Here is a 21,073-nt window from a genome sequence, read left to right as displayed (position 1 = left end):
TTTCTCTTTCTTTTTAGGTCCTCTTATTTCGCCCTTATCTAGCCCAGGTCCTCGAATTCTCCACCCTTTTCACTTCATTCTTCCTCTGTCTTCTCTCTCATCCCCCCCCCCCCCCTTCAGTTGAACTTGTTTACAATCTGTGCATTGCTTATTGTTTATTGTTTGTAAAAAATATGAATATTATCTGTAGCCTATATCGTGGGAGTCACCAGCAGCTAGAACCGAATCCCTTGTGTGTTCACACATCTGATCAATAGATTCTCTCTCTCTCTTTCTCTTTCTCTCTCTCTTTCTTCTCTCCCCCCTCCATCAGGGACACCATGTGGCGCATGTTCACGGGCGCTCTGTCCTCGGAGGAGAAGGAGAAAGGCAGCCCTCCGCTGGCGGATCTGCGAGAGATCGAGTCGTGGGTGTACCGGCTGCTGCGCTCGCCCGTGCCTGTGGCCGGCCAGCGGCGCGTGGACGTGGAGGTGCTGCCGCACGAAGCTCCAGCCGGCGCTCACCTTTGCCCTGCCCGACTCCTCGCGCTTCTGCATGGTGGACTTCCCCCTGCACCTGCCTCTGGAGCTGCTGGGGGTGGACGCCTGTCTGATGGTGCTCAGCTGCATCCTGCTCGAGCACAAGGTAAAATGTTCTGGACACATGCATGAAACACGGGGATGCATGTTCCGCACTGGAAGTGCAATGAACTATTGTACAGGTTAAAGAGACCCAAGAGATGAATCATCCATATACATATATGTGTGCCGTGCCGAAAAAGGCAGAAACCATTAAAGATGTACTATATGCATGTGCACAAAAGCTGTTTTCTTACATATTCTGCAATGCTCACCCTCTACGTATTGAAGAATTTCCTTGTTTGGAGATTACGTAAACCGGGTGTCAGAGCGTCCCAGCAAAATCAATAATACCCCATCCCCCACACAGACACATGCACACAAACCCACAAGATATTAATGAGGACGCATCACACGTGTGTCCCCATGGTCTCCTGCTGGTCTTTGTTATTGCTGTTGACCGCCATGACCTCGACTGACCTTTGTCCACTCCCCCAGTGCAACTAAAGAGCGTACGAGCTCCGTGTCATTGGCGCGGATGCCTGTGCTGAGGATAACGGGTTGAGTGCCCTTGAGATGAGAGCACGACTCTGCTAATGCGTAATGTGGAGCGCTCGTGGGTCACCGGACTTCTCAGGGATAAAAAAAAACGAGTGTCCCTCTTGTGGCCGAGCAGCAGCATGCTTATCCATGGTTCCGTATCGCCATGAACGCCAAATGCCTTGCAGGACACATAAGCATTCTGCCTCTCACACCTAAAACAGTGCTTACTCATCCTCTTGAGCTACTCTCCCTTTTAGGTTTCTGTGTTCCTAATATATTGTTGACTTTTGGATGTTTACTATAATGTGTTTGGCAGTGTTTGTGGAATGTTAAAAATTACAGTTAAAGCTGACTTGTATTTAGCAGGTCTACGCTTTTATCTTAAGTGACCTCGCAATTTGATTATCAGTCAGTGACGTTACGTTACCGCTACTCCTTGGGGCTGTATATAATAACAGTGATATAACTGTAATATAGTAGTTGTTGTTGGGCTATATGGCCGAAGCGTAATGTGTGTGTGTGTGTGTGTGTGTCCCTGTCCTCCGCTCAGGTGGTCCTTCAGTCCCGGGACTACAACGCTCTGTCCATGAGCGTGATGGCGTTCGTGGCCATGATCTACCCTCTGGAGTACATGTTCCCCGTCATTCCTCTGCTGCCCACGTGTATGGCCTCCGCAGAGCAGGTAGGAGGCACTCACATGTGCCCTCTCCCCGCTAATGCACTGCAGCCACGGCTGAATTAATAAGACCAGCTTTTGCAAATGGCAGCATAACAATGAAGATTAATGTGAGATGGATGTTATTAATAACCTAGATAAAGCGGCAAATGCAATGTTGTTTATAACTGTTGGCTCCCAATGGGCAAGACATTTTACAAAAGGCAGTTTCATCTGTTATTCTCAAGCATAGAAATCCATAATAATCAAGGTGACAAGTATGATAAACGTGGTCGGCATGCTGAATTATTTAGTTGTGATGATGCATTTTGGTATAGTTTGTTGACTCAGGGAGTGCAGTGGCGTACTGTAATGTGTTGTGTAGTTAATGCCCCCCTCTCTCCTCTGTGCTTTGCCCCACAGCTCCTTCTTGCCCCCACCCCCTACATCATTGGCGTTCCGGCCTCTTTCTTCCTGTACAAGGCCGAGTTCAGGATGCCAGACGACGTGTGGCTGGTTGATCTCGACTGCAACAGGGTTGGTACTCTAGTCCAGGTGCAGTGTGTGTGACACACACCTCGTGTTTGATTCCATGCGTGTCCACTTGTTCATGTCAAGTTACTAACCTCACTTACTAACCTGCTAAGGTCCAAATTCCTAGTACACACTTTGGTTTGTGATTGTGAACCTTCTGTAACTGATGTGCACTCCACCAATGGTTCCACTTTCTCCCATCATTCTCTTTCCTTGGCCCAGGCTATATTTTCTCAGTCTATGTTGTCACATGTCACATTGTTTGTTTGTTTGCTTGCGTCCAGGTCATCAGACCCAGCAATGCGGAGATCCTTCCCCCTCTCCCTGAGCCCGAGTCGACTGAGCTCAAGAAACACCTAAAGCAGGTACAGCACTCACTCGTGCCTCTTTCTCTCTCTCTCTCTATCTCTCTCTCTCTCCCTCTCTCCCTCTCTCTCATTCTTTCTCTCCCTCTTTCTCTGTCTCACTCACTCTCTGTCTCGCTCTCTCTTTCTCACTCACACTCTCCCTCTCGTTCTTTTCTCTCTCTCTGTCTCGCTCTCTTTCTCACTCACACTCTCCCTCTCTCATTTCTCTCTCTCTCTCTCTCTCTCTCTCTCTCTCTCTCCATGTTTGCTCATTATTGCCTGACGACACAGTTGGCCCTGTGGCCACGGCTGCTCTGATAATATTGTAAGCCGCTGTTGAAACCGTCTCCGTGAGAGGCGTGCCCACGGCTGCACTGTTGTCTCCGCTCATGTGGGTGAGCTGGAGCTGAGCTGAAGCCTGTGTAGTACTGACACTTTGCCAAGGCATCAGGTGATTTGGCCCGGTACAAGATCCTATTGACCTAGAGAATGTTGCAGTACCACGAGCGGAGTGAACTTATAATCTACCTTTTATTTTTGGCCATGGAACAAAGCGTAAATAGAGCGCGTGTGTCTTTTGTTTGTTTGTTTTGTCTGACAGAGTTTGGCTATATTCTGACATATTTCCCCTGGTCCAGAAAATACTGGGCAAAAAGCTACAGGGTTATGTATTTATGTGTTCTTTCTGTCCAAATGTGTTGTTGGTTATTGTTGCCTTTGCCTTAACCACAATAAGTTTTCTCTCCCTCTTCTGTCTTCACATTCCAGTTCCTGCAGGTAAAATGTGAAACAGGGACGTGCAGTGGTGGATCCCAGTCCTAACTGTAGTCCCTCTTTACTAATCCGCACCACTGTAGAACCACTGTAGCAAGTGTAGAACATGGGACTGATTCAAAGACCGCTCATACCTAACCAGAGCTAGACGCTTTTTTCCATTTCTAACATCTCTAGTCTTATTTTCTCTAATCTTATTTTGAAACTCTTATTTGGTATGTTTTTGTTTGAGAACACATATTAATTGCTGTAGATACACTTACTAATTTGCCAATGGCTCCCATGTTAGTGTAATTAATGTGACCAATGGATGCACTCTGAATCAGACCCAGAAAAGTAGACATTTAGTGTTGTGATTCCGTAGCCCCTCACCCTAGTGCTGTGTGTACTGTAGATGGACTCCACAATAGATTCCCTGACTGAAAGTACTGTGTGTGTGTGTGTGTGTGTGTGTGTGTGTGTGTGTGTGTGTCTGATCCCTGTCTGCAGGTAAGAGAGTATGGATGTTTCTGACCAACCCCACCTTCAGTCATTTTTACTAGAAACGTGGCAACAGTACACTGGCCTTAAAATCTTTGTGTACCACTAGAGACAAGAGAAATGCCATGGGCACATACGAAAGAGTCTTGAAATGCCCTCTATTGCAGTCATTTACAGCACTGGTAATTTGTCGCTGTGTATGTCTGCTCCCACGTCTAAGAATAGCGCTCCAGCAGTGCTATACAGACATTAGCGCTGAAATGAGTCGTCTTTAGCGCTGGGAGATGGAAGTGGTGCATTGTGGGTCTTTTCTCTCCTCCGATCCTCCACCCTGAGAACAGTGGAATAATGAAGCCTGTGTGATTGTCATCTGCTAGCCCTGTCTGTGCTCCACCCCCATTCCCCCCTCCCCCTCCCACTGGTTGCCCCTGGGGCTAATCATGAGCCGCCCGGTCTTTTAAAGCGGCTGACTGGTCTGCTCTGTCCATCTGTCCTGCAGTGGGTCTGTGTGTTCACCCCTGTGACCCTCCTCTGTGCACTGTGCTGCTTTGTGTTCTCTCTTCTGTGTCCTGATGGACCAAAAGGGTGGTTTGCCATACATGGATTAAGCCTAGTCCTGGACTAGAAGCTTTTTTTCAGTGGAGATTTTCATTGAAATCCTGTTAGTCCAAGACTAGGCTTAATTCATGTACTGGAAAGCAGCCTCAAGAGTCTAACTATTGGTCTGTCTGTCCATCTGTTTGTCTTTGTCTGTCTATTTTTACCTCTATTCACTCACACTCACTCTCTGACTTTCACTCACTCACACACATCCCTGACTCACTCACACACATCCTTGATTCACTCACACACATCCCTGACTCACTCACTTTCACTCACCTACTGTGTCATTTGGTTTCCCTCTCTCTTGTGCACTTTGCCTCGCCCCTCCTCCACTTCCTCTCAACCGCCCATGTGTTTGTCTCGTGTGTCCCACTCTGGTCCCAATCCTGCCCAGCGATTGGCTCCTGTTTGCTTCCTGTCACGTGACTTTTTTCGTGCCATCTCTCTTGTCCTCCCTTCAGTGTCTGGTTAGGTTGACTGCCATCACCCAAAAGCAGATCTTCGCCTCCGACTCCAAGGTTCCGACAACCAAAAACCAATCCCCCCCGATCTTTCCCTGCCCTGGAATGTTGCCATGCCCACTGCATGGACCCCTTTCAACCCCCCCATCTCCTTAGACCCTTTGCCTGTTCCTCATCTGCTGTTTGTTCCACCTGTGCCCCATCGATTGAGATGTCCACAGCCTTGCGACGGACTAAATCACTTCCTCCACTCCCCACTCACGCAGTGCTCAAGTTTGGCTCAAGCATGACCGAATGTGCTGGTGCATTTACTGGTGATGTCTGTTGTGCTTTTAAACCAAAGCATTCTCAGAAAGAGAGTAAAAAAAGCAGTCTCATAAATGGAACGGATAATTGTCTGGCTTTTAAAATGTTAGCTGTTGTTGTTGCTGCGTGCCCATAAGCAGACTGACTTGACCGAATTAGCGGTTGCTAATCATTAACCAACAGGTTGCCAGCATTCCCAGAGTGCTTCCTTAAATGGCTTGTGTGGTGAATCCTCCCCTAAATCCACCCCCCCTTCTCTCTTCTCTCTCCCCCCTCTATCTCTCTCTCTCCTGACCCTCTCTTTGACCCTTAAATCCTCAGCACTCTCATATCAGGCATTAGTCTCCTCAGAGAAGCCTCATGTATCTGCGTTCAGCTCTCTCACCTGGAGCTGAATGTGTACTTCCTCCTCCTGCCTAGCCAAGCAACTACCACTTGCTAAGGTTAAAATACAGAACACTGCTGTGTTCTGAGAAGGCACTCTAGACACTTCCAATCTAGCCCAAATGAAGTCAGCATTTCTTATCTCACTATTCACCTGCTCTGCTCTGGAGGGGCTAGTCAGTCAGGTTAGCTAAGGTGCTGGCAGGGCCCAGTCAGGTTAGCTTAGGCGCTAGTAGGGCCCAGCCAGGTTAGCTAAGACGCTAGCAGGGCCCAGACAGGTTAGCTAAGGCGCTAGTAGGGCCCAGTCAGGTTAGCTGAGGCGCTAGCAGGGCCCAGTCAGGTTGGCTGAAGCGCTAGCAGGGCCCAGCCAGGTTAGCTGAGGAGCTAGCAGGGCCCAGTCAGGTTAGCTGGCAAGCTGCCAGACTCAAGCTGATGCCTGAGGTGACTGTGCTGCTGAGTCACACCCCTCCCCCCTTACCCCATCCCACCCCACCCCAATCAGACATGTTTCCTCTAACATTATCTTCTTCCTTCCTCTCCCTCGGTCTCTTCATCTGTCCATCTGTCCGTCCATCCTGGCCCAGGCGCTGGCCAGCATGAGTCTCAACACGCAGCCCATCCTCAACTTTGAGAAGTTCCAGGAGGGCCAGGAGCTGCCGTTGCTCCCGCCCAGTCGGGACAAGGCCTCGCCGTCCTCTACCGAGTTCAACCCCCTCATCTACGGCAACGACGTCGACTCTGTGGACGTGGCCACCAGGCAAGGATTGTGAAATGCTTAATGCCACACCTCCTTATTTTCTTTCTTTTTTTTGTTAATGGGGCAACTGCTAAGTGATAAGTGCCATTTTTTCTTTAGTGTTCCTGAAGTGCTTAAAAGCTCCACATAATTGCCCGTAATTTTCCTCCCCCTGAAACATTTTCTGAAAAATACTGAAAACTTTTATAAAAATCCCGCTGTGTTCAGACTCAACCTGCCCTTTATTAAGCCCATTTGGCCCAGCACTTCACCACAGCCATTTTTTTCCATTTCATCTTTGCATTTCAAAGCGTTGGATGCTGTAATTCATCTCCCTCCCTCCCTCCCTCCCTTCCTCTCGTCCTCAGGGTTGCCATGGTGAGGTTCTTCAACTCGCCGAACGTCCTGCAGGGGTTCCAAATGCACACGCGCACGCTGCGCCTCTTCCCTCGGCCCGTGGTGGCCTTCCAGGCTACCTCCTTCCTGGCCTCCCGACCGCGCCGCTCTGGGTTCGCCGACAAGCTCTCGCACACGCAGGCCGTGGAGTACTACGGGGAGTGGGCCCTCAACCCCACCAACCTGGCCTTCCAGAGGATCCACAACAGTAAGGACTTCCCCACTACACTCCCCTTCACACACTGGGCCTCTGCCTCATTTCTGTGTCGAGCCTCTGCCTCTGTCTGTTATGAAGAAGAATAAATGTCTGCTCCTTTTGTTCAAGGCCGTTTTAGTTACGTATGCAGCACATTTTGTACATGAAGGCAATTAAATTTGCTTCACACCATCGGAGAACAGAATAACAAGCAATACTAATTAAAAGCATGAAGGACAAATAAAATAATAATAAGAAAAAACAAATCAATAAAATAAATTAAACACTGAAAGGATGCTGTTGTTCGTGTTGTGGGTAGTGGTTATCCCTGTGCAACAAATTCTCTGTCTGTGTCATTTTCTGCCTCTCTCCCCCTCTCTCCTTTCCTCTCCCCCTCTTTCTCCTCCTCCCCCCCCTCTTTCTCCCCCTCTCTCTCCCTCTCTCCTCTCCTTCTCTCCCCCTCTCTCCTCTCCTCTCTCTCTCCCTCTCTCCTCTCCTCTTACTCTCTCTCTCCCCCTCTCCCTCTCCCTCTCTCTCTTCCCCTCTCCCTCCCTCTCTCCTCTCCCCTCTCTCCTCTCCCTCCCTCTCTCCTCTCCTTCTCTGGGCACCAGATGTGTTTGATCCCTCTCTGATTGGAGACAAGCCCAAGTGGTACGCACACCAGCTGCAGCCGGTCTTCTACCGCGTGTACGACGGCTCGTCTCAGCTGGCTGAGGCCATCAGCGGCCCACTCGAGGAAGAGGCCAACGACTCGGACCCTACCGATGACAGGTGCGCACCGCACCGCACACACACACACAGACACACACAGACACACACAGACACACACAGACACACACAGACACACACAGACACACACAGACACACACAGACACACACAGACCTTCTAGGCTGAGGCACTAGCACTGAAAAATAATAATAATAAAATTAAATAATCAATCAAATAAATTAAACACTGACTATGTGTGTGTGTATGTGTGTGATGAACAGCAATAGGAGACTAATGCACAGCAGAACAGGGCTGTAATGGAACATGTGTTGAATGATGTATTACTGTCATTCTGGAAGAGTAGTGATCAGCCTGTTGAATGTTTCTAATTTTTGTGTGTGTGTGTGTGTGTGTGTGTGTGTGTGTATGTGTGTGTGTGTGTTATAGTGGCAGTGACAGTGAAGGCTATGATGACTCCAGTTCATCCTACTCCTCCCTGGGGGACTTTGTGAATGAGATGATCAAAGGGGACATTTCGGGAGACACTCCAAGTAAGTTGCTGACTTCTGCTGTAAATCGAGCCAAACATCATTTACATCATTGCATCATGCTGTAATTGAGATTTATTTGCAGTTTCTTAATCAGATACTGCTGTTATAATGCTGTGCATCTTATGTACGCTGTTTGTCTTTTATACAGTTTTATTTTTGCTTGCATATGTGTCCTAATTAATGGATATTGTCTGTGTATTTGACATTGTATTTGTAATATTGTCTATATGTTGTATAGTATGTTAATTGTCTTCATATCGTCTTTACTACTAGAGTGATGCCATTGGCCTAAACCAAACTCCTTGTGTGTACTAACTCTCTTATATAGAAACAGACTATTATATGTGGTACAGAGGTTTCGATCGTAGATAGTGAAACACCTGAATGTGATTCTGTGTGGTCGTTGTGTAACGGAGTGATTCTGAGTGGTCGTTGTGTAACGGAGTGATTCTGTGTGGTCGTCGTGTAACGGAGTGATTCTGAGTGGTCGTTGTGTAACGGAGTGATTCTGTGTTTGTTGTTTGTCCTCAGATGTGGATCCGCTGGGGCACGCAGCGCTGGGGGATGCCAGTGAGGTGGAGTTCCACGACTTCCAGGAGTACAAGGAGGGGGAGGAGGCCACGGAGACCGCGGTCGAGGCGGAGGTCGAGGGCGAGGGGGAGGGTCCAGCGGAGGCATCAGAGGGCCAGCCGCTGCGCTCTAGCTCCAGCACCACGGCCAGCTCCAGCCCCAGCACCATCATCCAGGGGGTCAACCACGTCAGTACCACTGAAACAACACCACACACTGGGTCTATGGGGGGGTCAACCACGTCAGTACCACTGAAACAACACCACACACTGGGTCTATGGGGGGGTCAACCACGTCAGTACCGCTGAAACAACACCACACACTGGGTCTATGGGGGGTCAACCACGTTAGTACCGCTGAAACAACACCACACACTGGGTCTATGGGGGGGTCAAGCACGTCAGTACCGCTGAAACAACACCACATCGCCACACATGGACTGAGCGCTGGCTCTGTGGTGCAGAAAGGCTTGCTAATGGAAGGGATAGGTCTTTAAATTCCGTATAAGTTGTGGGTTCAATTCCTGGCTTCCACCATTGTGCCCTTGAGCAAGGCATTTAACCCTGCGTTGCTCTGGGGAGAATGGCCCTTGTAGTATAATTGATGTAAGTCACTTTGGATAAAAGCGTCTGTTAAGTGAATAAATGTAAATGTCAACTGACTTGGTCACCACAAAAAAATGGATTTTGTGATGGTCATATCATTTGTGAAATAAGGATCAATTAACTGTCTATCAAAATTTTGTAATAGCTAAGAAGTAAGGAACATTTTTAACTCTTAAGATATTTTGGTTGGGTATTGAATGAGTATATTGAGTGAATGGAATAGTGTCAGCTTTAGTATTTGTTGTGTTGTGGTTGGTGTCTAGTGTTCTGACAGGTCTGCCCCTATCCCTTAGGAGCAGCCTGAGCCTGCTGAGATGGAGGCATCTGCTAGCGCCGCCCTCAAGAACGCTGTCCCAGGATTGGCTGGCCAGCCTTTCTCCCGCCCCAGCCCTGAGCCCACCTCTTCAGACCCGGCCAATAAGAAGAAGGAGTATGATAACCCTTACTTTGAGCCTCAGTATGGCTTCCCTGCGGAGGATGATGCAGACAGCGAGGAGCAGGAGGAGAGCTACACCCCGCGCTTTAGCCAGAACCTCAACGGAAACAAGTACGTGCACACACACCACACACACTCTCTGCTCCCACTCCCAATAGCTTATTCAACAAGTCTCTCTCCCCGGTCCCACTCCAACAAGTATGTGCACACACACTCTGTGGGGTCCCACTCTCACAGTTCATTGAACATTGAAAGCGAGGGTGTGTAGTTTAGAGACATGATGTATCCCCATTCAAGGCTGTACAAGGCTGTAGGTCTCACTGGCTGTACTTATCTGGTCAGTAATAATTGGTTATTTATGAACTCAGTTCTCAGTTGGTTATTTGTGAACTCCGTTTTGAAGGTTCTGTCTTTCTCTTCTGTTATCTAATTGCCCTAATTGCCCTTGTCCTTGGCTGGTTTTCTTTTCAAAGTATGATATTTCTCATACTGTTGGTTCTGAACCTTTCACACTTCTTCTGCCCTCATTCTGTGCTGTGTGATTGGTTCTCTCAGGCCACAGCGCCCCCTACGGCCCAGCAGTCTCAAGCTCCCAGGGGAGTCGGACGGTGAGGGAGACTCCCGCAACAGCTCGCCCAACTCAACCATCTCCAACAACAGCGGCGACGGATTTGGAGGCCTCATGTCATTTGCCAGTAAGGCTGTTATCATTGATCGATGGATGGATCCATTAGAAAGCCTATTATACAATAAGATGATCTGATGAAATTAATCTGATAATGGACTATTACAGACATACTTGGTAATGTGTAAGTACAGGACCTCTCAGAGCCTCATGATATACAAAGACGCTTCTCAGGTGTTCCTTCCTCTAAGTTTCCCCAGCTGTGTAACTGAAACCGTGGCTGTGGATTAGGCTGTCTGGGCGGTCTTCTCTAAAGGCTGACTGTGTGTGTGTTTGCAGGTAACCTGTACAAGAACCACGGCACCAGCTTCAGTCTGTCCAACCTGGCTCTGCCCAACAAGGCCGCCAGGGAGAAGGCCACACCCTTCCCCAGTCTCAAAGGTAGATCGCCTGCATCCCTCCCCTCCCCTCCCCTCCCCTCCCCTCCCTCCTCCCTCTATCTCTCCGTCTCTCTCTCTCCCCCCTATCTGTCCATTCATCTGTCCCGTCCTGTTCTGTCTGGTCTGATCTGCTCAGCTCTGCTCTCCTCCAGATGACCACTCTCATTCATCCCCTCATCCATTCCCCATCATTCAGCACTCTTCTCACCTCCTCTCTCCCTCCAGATGATCCCTCACTCTTCTTCTCTCTGTTATCCTCTCTCTCTCTCTCTCTCTGTCTTTCTCTCTCTCACTTTATCTCCCTTTTTCTCCCTCACCCTGTCTCTCAGTCTCTCCCTCCCCCCATCTCTCTGTCTCTCCCTCTCTCTCTCTCTCTCTCTCTGAAGTATCTCTCTGCTCTTACTCTCTCTTTCTGCATCAGTATTTTTATGTAGGTACAAAGTGGAACTTGGATGTATTAGGGTAGCAGGTGTGTAGGTAGTATAGCAAGTATCAGTGCATAGCCATACTCTGAGGAGAAAGTAGACAATAAATCTCCATGTATCCCTGGATTAATCATTTTCGCGTGCACCCAGCCGTATTGTTTATCTCCATCTAGCATCTGTTCACTGTGAATTACAGTAAGCTGTGTACAAATCAGTGGTTTAGGTGATCCTTCTGAATCAATCACCATTATGTGTAGCATATACATTTTACTTAAGTGTATTCACTGTAGAGGAACATATACATTTACAAAGGTCCTCTTCACCTTAAACCTGCATTTCAGCATTGCAGGCGTTGGGCTGAAGTCTTACACATGAATCGTAAGGCAGGAATTGTTCCTGAATCCTTTTTTGGTTCCTCACTCTCTCTCTTTCTTTGCTTCTTCTTCTTTCCTCCAATGCCCTGGTTTTGCATTTTATTTCTGACATTATTGTACCCCAAGAATACTTTAATTTTGACCTAGAGGAAGTGGAGGAAGGTTGGTAGGAATGCTTCATTCCTTCTTTCCCCTTGTGTAGTTCAAACATGGCACTATTCTGGAAGTGAACGCAATGCCTGGTTAACAATGACTAAAATAGTTGAATTGCCATTATTTATTTAACATCAGAAATACCCAGTTTTTTAAGCAATGCTCCTGCATAGTCTCCGAATTGTGTAGGAACACGGGTCCTCAGTAGGTAACTGGCATTGGGGAGACCGTAATGGCATGTGTCTCAACTCATGCACTTCATGGAAATAGCTGCCATAAGTCCTGTGATTTCCTCTGCCATGACTTTTGAAATGGATTGATGTGACTTGTCTTTGTCGCTCAGACGACGATGATGATGATGATGATGATGATGATGATGATGATGCTGATGAGCCTGAAAGCCCGGGTACGTGTTCACTGTGTGAGACCCTGCCCTGCCCTGCCCTGCCCCCCCACCCTCTGGTTTGGTGTGGTAGTTTGCTGTGTATCTCCATAGCCCCCCCATTAACTTTGACTCCTACAGTAAACCCTATGAGAACCGCTCAGAGCTGCTGCAGTCTAAACATGGCTCAGGTGAAAGCTAGCCAACATTTGCCTGCATTTGTGATCGTACACCCACTCCCCCCTCCACTATCTCCCGTCTGCTTCTCTTCTTGGACTGGGGGTTTGGGTCTTGATCATACTCTCTCACTCTCTCCCCTCTCTCTCTCTCTCTCTCTCTCTCTCTCTCTCTCTATCTATCTATCTATCTATCTATCTATCTATCTATCTATCTAGCTCTCTTTCTCTCTCTCTCTCTGTCTCTGAGGACCTCAGAAGCCTCTCGGAATGAGATGTGGTATGGTGTGGTGTGGTGTGATGTGGTGGTGTGTTTTGGTCTGTCTCTCAACAACTGCCAATGGTAGTTCAGGGTCCATTCCATTTCAATCGTGCAACAGTTTCTGGCAATTCCTGTCAAAGAAACTTGAAAATTGGATGTTGATTGGTGAAACCCAAGTGGATGCTGCTGAGGGGGTCCCAGTCTGTGTTTTTTGTGGCATTGAAATGGAATGGGTAAGACTGCCACAACCCTGCTCCAGGGCGAAGGGTTTATTAACCCTTCGGCTGCTTTGTGCGGGTCCAGTCTCGGTCGGCAGCGGTGCAAGGCTGGTGTGGTGTGTGTGGGACTGGACTACGGGCCGCCCACTGTTTTCACTGCCTCTGCAAAGCTGTGTGGGAGACGCGGTCAGGAGTTGGACCACATGACTGGAACCGACATCTGCCCAATCTTGTATCAGTGCATTCCAGATTTTGGCCTCTGAAAGCTCCGTATTTTCTTGACACACACACACACACACACACACACACACACACACACACACACACACACACACACACACACACACACACACACACACACACTCTCTCACAATTTTCCTTCAATTCCCTAAATGTGCACTCAAAGAAAATTGCAGAGATCATCTTGTGTGGTGTAACACGATTCTGTCTCATAAAGTGGTCTCTGATGTGCTCTTCCTGTCATTAAAAGTGCTTTTAGCCTAATATGGTTCTTCTTAAACGTCCCCTCGAAGAATTCAGCTCATCTTTTTGTTGTGTCGCCGTGGTCACTATGACCTTTTTATGAGCTGGAAAGGATCCATTTTGCGCAGATGTTAAGCAGGTCTTGATCATAAACCTGACAGGTACCATTTTGTTTCGTAGGAATTTCCATTTGGACAGGTTCCATTTTGTTTCGTAGGAGGAGATTTTGGAGTAGTTGGAGCATATGTTATCTTTGGATTAGATTCACTTTATTATTTTGCAATGCATGCTGTCTTTTTTTTTTTTTTTTTTTTTTTTTTTTGGCTTTCATATGTGAAGAAAAGAAGACCAATACACCTCTATTAGGAAACTTTTTCTTTACTAATGAAAATGATAGTTGTTAGGCTATTTCCAGCTGTTTGGCCCAAAACAAAGTTAAATATTGTCTTTACTCCCACACAAGGCAGCTTGATGTAGTCTCCAGAACAACAGTAGAACAGTAGAACAAACAGGAGTCACACCTGCGCAGTTCTACTCTGGAATGTGCTTTTTCTCTCTCTCTCTCTCTGCTTCTTTCTCTCTCTCTGCTTCTCTGTCTCTCTCTCTCCCTCCCTCTGCTTCTATCTCTCTCTCTCTCTTTCTCTCTCTCCTGTATCTATGGACCTCTCTTTCTCTGTGTGCTCTGTTGGTGTGTACATGTGTCTGGTGTTTGTGGGCTGATGTTTGGACTGGTTCTGTCTGGGCCGGTGCCACTCTCTGTCATTCTTTTCCACTGCACTAATTCTGGGTTTTGTGTCCAGTATTTGGGCTAAATTCTCTAATGGAGATTATAACAGAGGTCGGCCCGGGGAGCGGAGAAGGTGGGTTCCGCCCTTTGCTGCGCGAGCTGCATGCTTCTCCAAAGCCAGTCGACTACATCTCCCAGCATCCTCCCTCTCTCACTGCGCCATTGCTTCCTCTTCATCCACCCATACCGTCCCACCTTTTCTGAGACTCCACCAGTCAACACATTGCTGCAGTTGCGTGCGTCGGCTGTCATTCATCAGAGGGAGACCGAAGACTCATCTCTGCCCCTCTCACCTGTTGTGTGTACCGTCAGGGTTGGGCCCATTGCACACACAAAAACACACTCCCAGTGTTTTCCCAGTGAAGCTAGTCAGGCATGAAGAGACAAAGAGCCATGTAGTGAGGAGACACCATGAAATATTAATGAAATTCAGCACCTTGTAGCGATTACAGGCGAAATAACCCTTAGGATGTAAAATGTTGCACGCACGCACAACAAAGTTAAACTGATCTCAACTTTAGTCCTAAAGAGAGAGGCCTTCCGTTTAAACTTCAGTCTTAAAGTAGCACGGTTGCCTGCGAATTAGCCAAAGCCCTTACTGCATGATGCCTCTGCATCGTGGCTGGGATGAGCTGTGTAAGGAGATGATGGAAGCGAAGAACATCCAGATGATCCCGGGCTGGCCTAGTTGGCGTCGGGTCAGTCACGGGGGACCAGCGGAGAGAGAAGAGTACCAGTCTGCAGAAGCCCTGAGCTGATTAGGAGACGCGGCTTCGGCCAGGGAGGAGATCAGGTTTCCACGCGGGAGGTTCTCACTTCTCCTTCTGATTACTTAGAGACGGCCCTGTCGGGTTACATATTGACCCAAGATGCCCTTCTGTGTACAAAGCAGAGCTGCGTTCAATATTTGTATTTGTAGGTGGGTCTGATGCCTTCTAGCAGAGGAAATATTTTCTAAGTGAGTCAGTATGCAGCTGTTGCGGTCATAAAGTCTGGCAAGGTTGAACTCGTGATGGTCCAAGTTGCATCTCCAGAACAACAGCCTGGCATCTGTTGAAACAAAACAAGGAGGCCACCTTAAACCTAACTAGAGACAGACTTTGCGCTTCAGTTGAAAATAATCGGTAAGGTGTTGCCCTTTTGTAGAAGTGATGGGAAGACCCTGTTTTTTTTTTTTTTTTTTTGCCAGAGTTATAGAAGCAGCCTTTTTGATTTCGAGAGTGCAGCTCTTTCAAAGCCAGCAGCAGACAGTTGACAGCTCTACAGCACAGAAGCAAAGTAAGGAGTGCACTTGCCAGAGTCGGGCTGTCAGACTGTCAGGCTTTCCCTGGTTTTTATTTTCTCTCTTTCTCTTTCAGTTTTTCTCTTTCAATTTCTTTTTGACAGCACCGTTGTGTGGAATAGTTTGTGAGCCTGTTACATCAGTTTCAGTTGTATGTTAAGCCTGCCTGTGAAACAGTGAATTTGAAATAGAAATTTGAGAAATACTGTAGGCTAGCCTAGTTTTTCCTGAGCGATAAGTGTGTGTGTCTGAAAGCCACATTTGATGTATTGGACACTGTGGTCATGGGCCCAACCCTCTCTGTGGTGTCCTCATTCAGTGGAAAGAGTGTGTGTGTGTGTGTGTGTGTGTGTGTGTGTGTGTGTGTGTGTGTGTGTGTGTGTGTGTGTGTGTGTGTGTGTGTTGATGGTATGCCATCGCCATGTCCCACTCGTACACTCTCCTCATGTATGTGTTTGTTTGGACACACTCACCTTACTGTCTTGTCTAGTCATGCAATGGCATCTGGTCAGTGTGTATGCAGTGCACACACCATTTCCCTCAGTGTGTGTGTATATGCTGCTACGCTCTCACTTGCATCTTTGGTGTATGTGCCCTCATACATTTGAGCAGGTGGGCGTTAGTGTGTGTGTGTGTGTGTGTGTGTGTGTGTACAGCTGTAATCATTAGAATTTGACTCTTCGCATGACACATGATGCATTGGTCTTGTTGCCATGCAGATCGTTTCTCACTCCTCTTGTCACTCTCCAGTCCTGTGTGTGTGTGTGTGTGTGTGTGTTATTGTGTGTGTGAGTGTGTTCTGTATGTGTGTGGGTCTCTGTTGCCCAAATGGCACCATTTTTTTCTCTGCAACTCCCACCTGTAGTCTGGTCTAATCTTCTCCTCTGCTCTTCTCCCTTCTCCTCTTACTGTGGTTCCTGTAATGTCCTTAGCCCTGTGCTGTAATGACATAGAATAGCGTTTCTTGTCACTTCCGCAACTGTGGATGCTTTGTTTTTCTCTTTCAGAGGTGTTTGTGTATTTCCATCTGTGTGTGTGGGCGATGTGAAAGTGTGTGTGTGTGTGTGTGTGTGTGTGTGTGTGTGTGTGTGCTACTGTAAATCTGTTGTTGTCTGTTGTATGTGAATCTAGACGTGTAGGTTGTGTTCCTTGTGCATGTTGTTGGATTACAGGTCTGAACAATAGATTTGTTTTTAACTTCAAATAGTATGTTTTAGTGTCTGCTAAATGTAATGTAAATGTAATGTAATAATGTTTTGTGTTTTGTGAAAATGAATATCTTTTCTTTATTCAGTTTTTCCCTGTCAAATGTATGTCTTTGCATGTGTTTTGTGGAGAGTAGTGTGTATGCATGCATTGGGGTTGAAAGGTTTGTATTTGATTGACTGTGTGTGTGTGTGTGTGTGTGTGTGTGTGTGTGTGTGTGTGTGTGTGTGTGTGTGTGTGTGTGTGTGTGTGTGTGTGTGTGTGTGTGTGTGTGTGTGTGTGTGTGTGTGTGTGTGTGAGAGAGACTGAGTTTCCCTGTGAGCAGTGGCCAGTCCTCACACTCTGTTTGGCCCTTACAGGGGCCCGTGGTCCCAGAGCTCTGGTGGACCAGAAGTCGTCGGTCATCAAGCACAGCCCTACTGTAAAGAGAGAGTCCCCCTCCCCTCAGGGGAAGGCCAACAACACCAGGTCAGACACTCCACTCTAGCTCTCTCATAGTAACTACCGGTACACCACTTTAACACATTTACCAATCTAACACTAACTATGCAAATCTAACACTAACTATACCACCCAAGACTATACTACTCTAACACTAGATTTCATTAATACCATTAATGCTTTCAAAAGGGGTCATGTGATTCAACTCCCTAATGAAACCCCATCAAAACTCCAATAACAAATTTCATAAATGACAATGGTGTAAATGCTATTGTAATACTCAGAGCCAACATTTACATTTCAATTCTACCAGCCACAGTTCAGGGCAGTGCATACCTACCCAGAGCAGCCAGTGAATGAAGACAAACAGTGTAAATAAAATGCTAGGTGTTATGAAGTGGCATATGAAAAGGGGAGAAGCTTTACCGCGTGGGATGTGTGTTTGTGCTGCAGCGAGAACCAGCAGTTCCTGAAGGAGGTTGTCCAGAGCGTGCTGGAAGGGCAGGGCGTAGGATGGCTCAACATGAAGAAGGTGCGCCGTCTACTGGAGAACGAACAGCTGCGTGGCTTTGTGCTCAGCAAGCTCAACCGCGCCGTCCAATTAGAAGAGGACGCGCGACAGGAGGTCATCAGGGACGTGGTGAGTGGATGGAAGGAGAAGGGCAAAGTTAACTTTTCCGAAATCTCTTCCAGCTGGACATTATTTATATGAGAAAAAGGCTACTACAGTGACTTTGAACTGATAAAAAGGTGCTTTATGGGTGCTTGATGGGTGCTTGATGGGTGCTTGATGGGTGCTTGATGGGTGCTTGATGGGTGCTTGATGGGTGCTTGATGGGTGCTTGATGGGTGCTTGATGGGTGCTTTATGGGTGCTTGATGGGTGCTTGATGGGTGCTTGATGGGTGCTTGATGGGTGCTTGATGGGTGCTTGATGGGTGCTTGATGGGTGCTTGATGGGTGCTTGATGGGTGCTTGATGGGTGCTTTGCTCTTCATTTTTCCTCTCCATTCTCCCATCGTGCAGGAGGTGAACAGGAAGGTGTACAAGGGCATGCTGGACCTGCTGAAGTGTACGGTGTCCAGCTTGGAACACTCGTACACCAACGCAGGCCTGGGGGGCATGGCCAGCGTCTTCAGCCTGCTGGAGATAGCACGCACCCACTACCAAACCAAAGGTAGACACAATACTACACCACACAGCACAGGCACCCACTACCAAACCAAAGGTACAGACACAACACTACACTACACCACACAGCACAGGCACCCACTACCAAACCAAAGGTACAGACACAACACTACTGTACACCACACAGCACATTTATCCTGTTTACTGCTACTTTTAGTCAGGCAAGTAACCACTACTGTAGTATTTCTGCCAACCTTGAGTAGCAACAGAAATGCTAATAGACTTTCTTGCTGAGCTAATCAACAAAACCTAATCACTGTAGATTGATAAATGTTTTCATTACATTAGGTAACCATTTAGGTCTTCTTTGAGTACCTGTAGGTTGAGAGGGCCTTAAAGGAAAAATCCGGCAATTTTTCACATAGATCTCTGTTTCTCGAGGTTAGTGGTGCACTGTTGAGTACTGTTGTTGGTCCAAAAAAACCGATCAATGCTACCTAGCTCGAGTTAGTGCAGCTAACAGCTAGAATCATGCAGAAACAGAGATCTATGTGAAAAATTCTCAGAGTTTTCCTTTAATGTCATAACCTCATATTTCCTGTTGTCGTCCTGACTCCCCCCTAGCTACTGAACTTCAGCACTGGGCTTCACTGGAGCTCTGATGATCCTCTGACGATCCTCTGTCCTCTGCACTGTCTCTACTCCTCCTCCTCTTTCTCTCTGTTCGACTTCTCTCCCTTTCTCTCTCTCTTTATTTCCATGTTTGTGGTTTGGTCTTCCTCTTTCCTCTGTCTTCTTTTCCTGTCTCCCTCCTTCCACGCTGTGCTGCGTGCGTCCGCAGAGGCCGAGAAGCGGAAGCGCAGCCCCATGGAGGGCGCCAGCAGCCCGGGCAGCAAGGAGAGCCCATCGGGCCGCATGGAGAGCGCCCGGGCCGCCGGCGTACTGCTGGTTCCCCGGCTCCAGCTCCACCCGCCTTCCGCCACAACCGGAAAGGGCGCACGGCAATTCGATACCCGCAGTCTGAACGAGGAGAATTTTATTGCGTCCATTGGTGTGTACACCACCCCACTCTGACCCACCCCTCCCTGCATGCTCCTAGGGACTCCGGCTTGTTGAAGAGTCCCCACCCCACCCAGTCTTCCCCCTGGCCTCGAACCACCGAGCTCCAAGGGAGACCTGTGTACTTAAATGTCACTCCCTCCAGAAAGGCACTGTCTCATTCTATGGCCCTAAGTGGTCTACACCTGTTCAATGGGATCAATGAAAGCTATATATGAGCTATTGGAAGTGTTTTTTTTTTTTATTTGTTATCATAATTTAGCAGCATTAATTCTTGATATTAGAACTGCATTGCTGTAATTAGCTAAAACCCTTCTAATTGGTGTAGACACACTGGGGGTATATTGTGACACTCTCGCCCACTGGTTTGTGTTGCCCCCCCCCCTCCCCTTGAATGTTCAAAGCGTGCTTTGTGTTGTTGTGTTTATTTTTTGAGTCTGTTTGGTTCGACCCACCCCCCTCTGCTCTAACCATGTGGATGCATGTTAGCGTAAGTTTCCGTTTGAGAGCTAACCCCCAGACCTGCAGCCCTGTGCCCCAGAGATGGGAGAGGGCCTGGGCGTGACCCGGCCCCTCCAGCATGGCCCACCCCTCAGAGCATCTCTCCCCTGTAAACGGCCCAAAGACTAAAACAAAGACTCCAATTAGCAGTTGCTTCCGTTTGAGGCCGTTGGGGTTGTGCCTTTTTCCACAAGCATGGCAGAGCATGGCATGCAGAGCCAGCCTCGCACCTGGTTTTTGGGCCCGTGTACAGGGAACGGACTTTCCACTTCCACCCCCTTCCCCTGACGTCCACTCTCATAAACCTCCACCTCTCCTCCAGACCTACGACCTGGTTTTGTTTTGGAGAGATGCACCCTCAATTCTACGGAATGTCCTCCTTTTAAGTTTGCACTCCTCCCCTCTGGCTTCTGCAACGCCCCCATCCCACCCACTGGCTAGATGGCTGGACTCACTCACTCACTCACTCATTCACTCACTCACCCTCATCTCACGCCTCCTTACTACAGCTGCCTGAGTGTCACCACACCCCTGGCTCTGGAGAACCCCCCCCATATCCTCCCACCTCTTCCCCAGACAGCTAGCCCACGCCAGCGGCCTCCTGTCTGGGGCCAAAGACGGCCGATGAGCCATAGCCTTTAGACTTCTCTCCCCTCCTGGGTGGTTCTCCAGCCTCAGGGTGATCTGGTGCTCTGGATGTTTTGTCATGTGTCTTTGGTAGGCGTGGGAAGCCCAAAATCATCGGTTGCTCCTCCTCAGTGCAACTAAAACACAACTACTCAGGAAACATTACAAAACGTCCTAGAGTTGGATGATGATGCGCATCGTTTATTTTTTGAAATCATCTTTACGGTTTTCTGTTGGCTCTCATTAAAATGCTCACCCGCCATAACTGCCAGTTTCAACCAGCTCTCTGACTCTCTCTCTGTCTTTCTCTCCTTGCTTGCAATGCATCTTGGGTAGAATTGTGGAGCAGGCACCAGGATAACAGAAAGCAAAATGCTTTGGAAAAGGAACAGAGTAAGATTCTTCTTGCGCAAAACAGAACTTAGACTCTTTGTAGTCTTTGCAGACCACTCCACTTCCCTTTGACTTGCCTGTCTCTTATCCTCCTCAGAGCTGCTTCTCTACCTTAGAGACAAAGCTTTCAACAGATAGAACAAATAGTTGACCTAAGCAGTAGAACTTTTTAACTTAACCTCTTACCCTTTGCCACTGTTACTAATGTGTAAACATTTGCTAACCTCTTTCTTGGATTTCATGTAGTTACCCTCTCCTTTTCACTT

General features: G+C 47.9%; 1 protein-coding gene across 1 annotated transcript in view; it reads left to right on the top strand.

Moving 5' to 3' along the window:
• Positions 1 to 21,073, top strand: part of madd (MAP-kinase activating death domain) — a 58,135-nt gene that overhangs the window by 17,297 nt on the left and 19,765 nt on the right. Inside the window, 20 exon segments of the mRNA XM_048263042.1 lie at positions 314 to 485; positions 487 to 624; positions 1,651 to 1,782; positions 2,179 to 2,292; positions 2,574 to 2,654; positions 6,229 to 6,401; positions 6,749 to 6,984; positions 7,584 to 7,743; positions 8,129 to 8,232; positions 8,764 to 8,990; positions 9,701 to 9,954; positions 10,399 to 10,538; positions 10,808 to 10,909; positions 12,204 to 12,266; positions 14,182 to 14,241; positions 17,016 to 17,124; positions 17,551 to 17,737; positions 18,123 to 18,273; positions 19,069 to 19,278; positions 20,751 to 20,807. Of these exon segments, the coding sequence (XP_048118999.1) occupies positions 314 to 485; positions 487 to 624; positions 1,651 to 1,782; positions 2,179 to 2,292; positions 2,574 to 2,654; positions 6,229 to 6,401; positions 6,749 to 6,984; positions 7,584 to 7,743; positions 8,129 to 8,232; positions 8,764 to 8,990; positions 9,701 to 9,954; positions 10,399 to 10,538; positions 10,808 to 10,909; positions 12,204 to 12,266; positions 14,182 to 14,241; positions 17,016 to 17,124; positions 17,551 to 17,737; positions 18,123 to 18,273; positions 19,069 to 19,278; positions 20,751 to 20,807 (2,870 nt within the window).

The sequence above is a fragment of the Alosa alosa genome, chromosome 14, assembly GCF_017589495.1.
Source record: "Alosa alosa isolate M-15738 ecotype Scorff River chromosome 14, AALO_Geno_1.1, whole genome shotgun sequence".
In the NCBI taxonomy this organism is placed as follows: domain Eukaryota; kingdom Metazoa; phylum Chordata; class Actinopteri; order Clupeiformes; family Clupeidae; genus Alosa; species Alosa alosa.
Note: the sequence above shows the minus strand (reverse complement) of the source record. Positions and strands in the feature narration are given on the sequence as shown.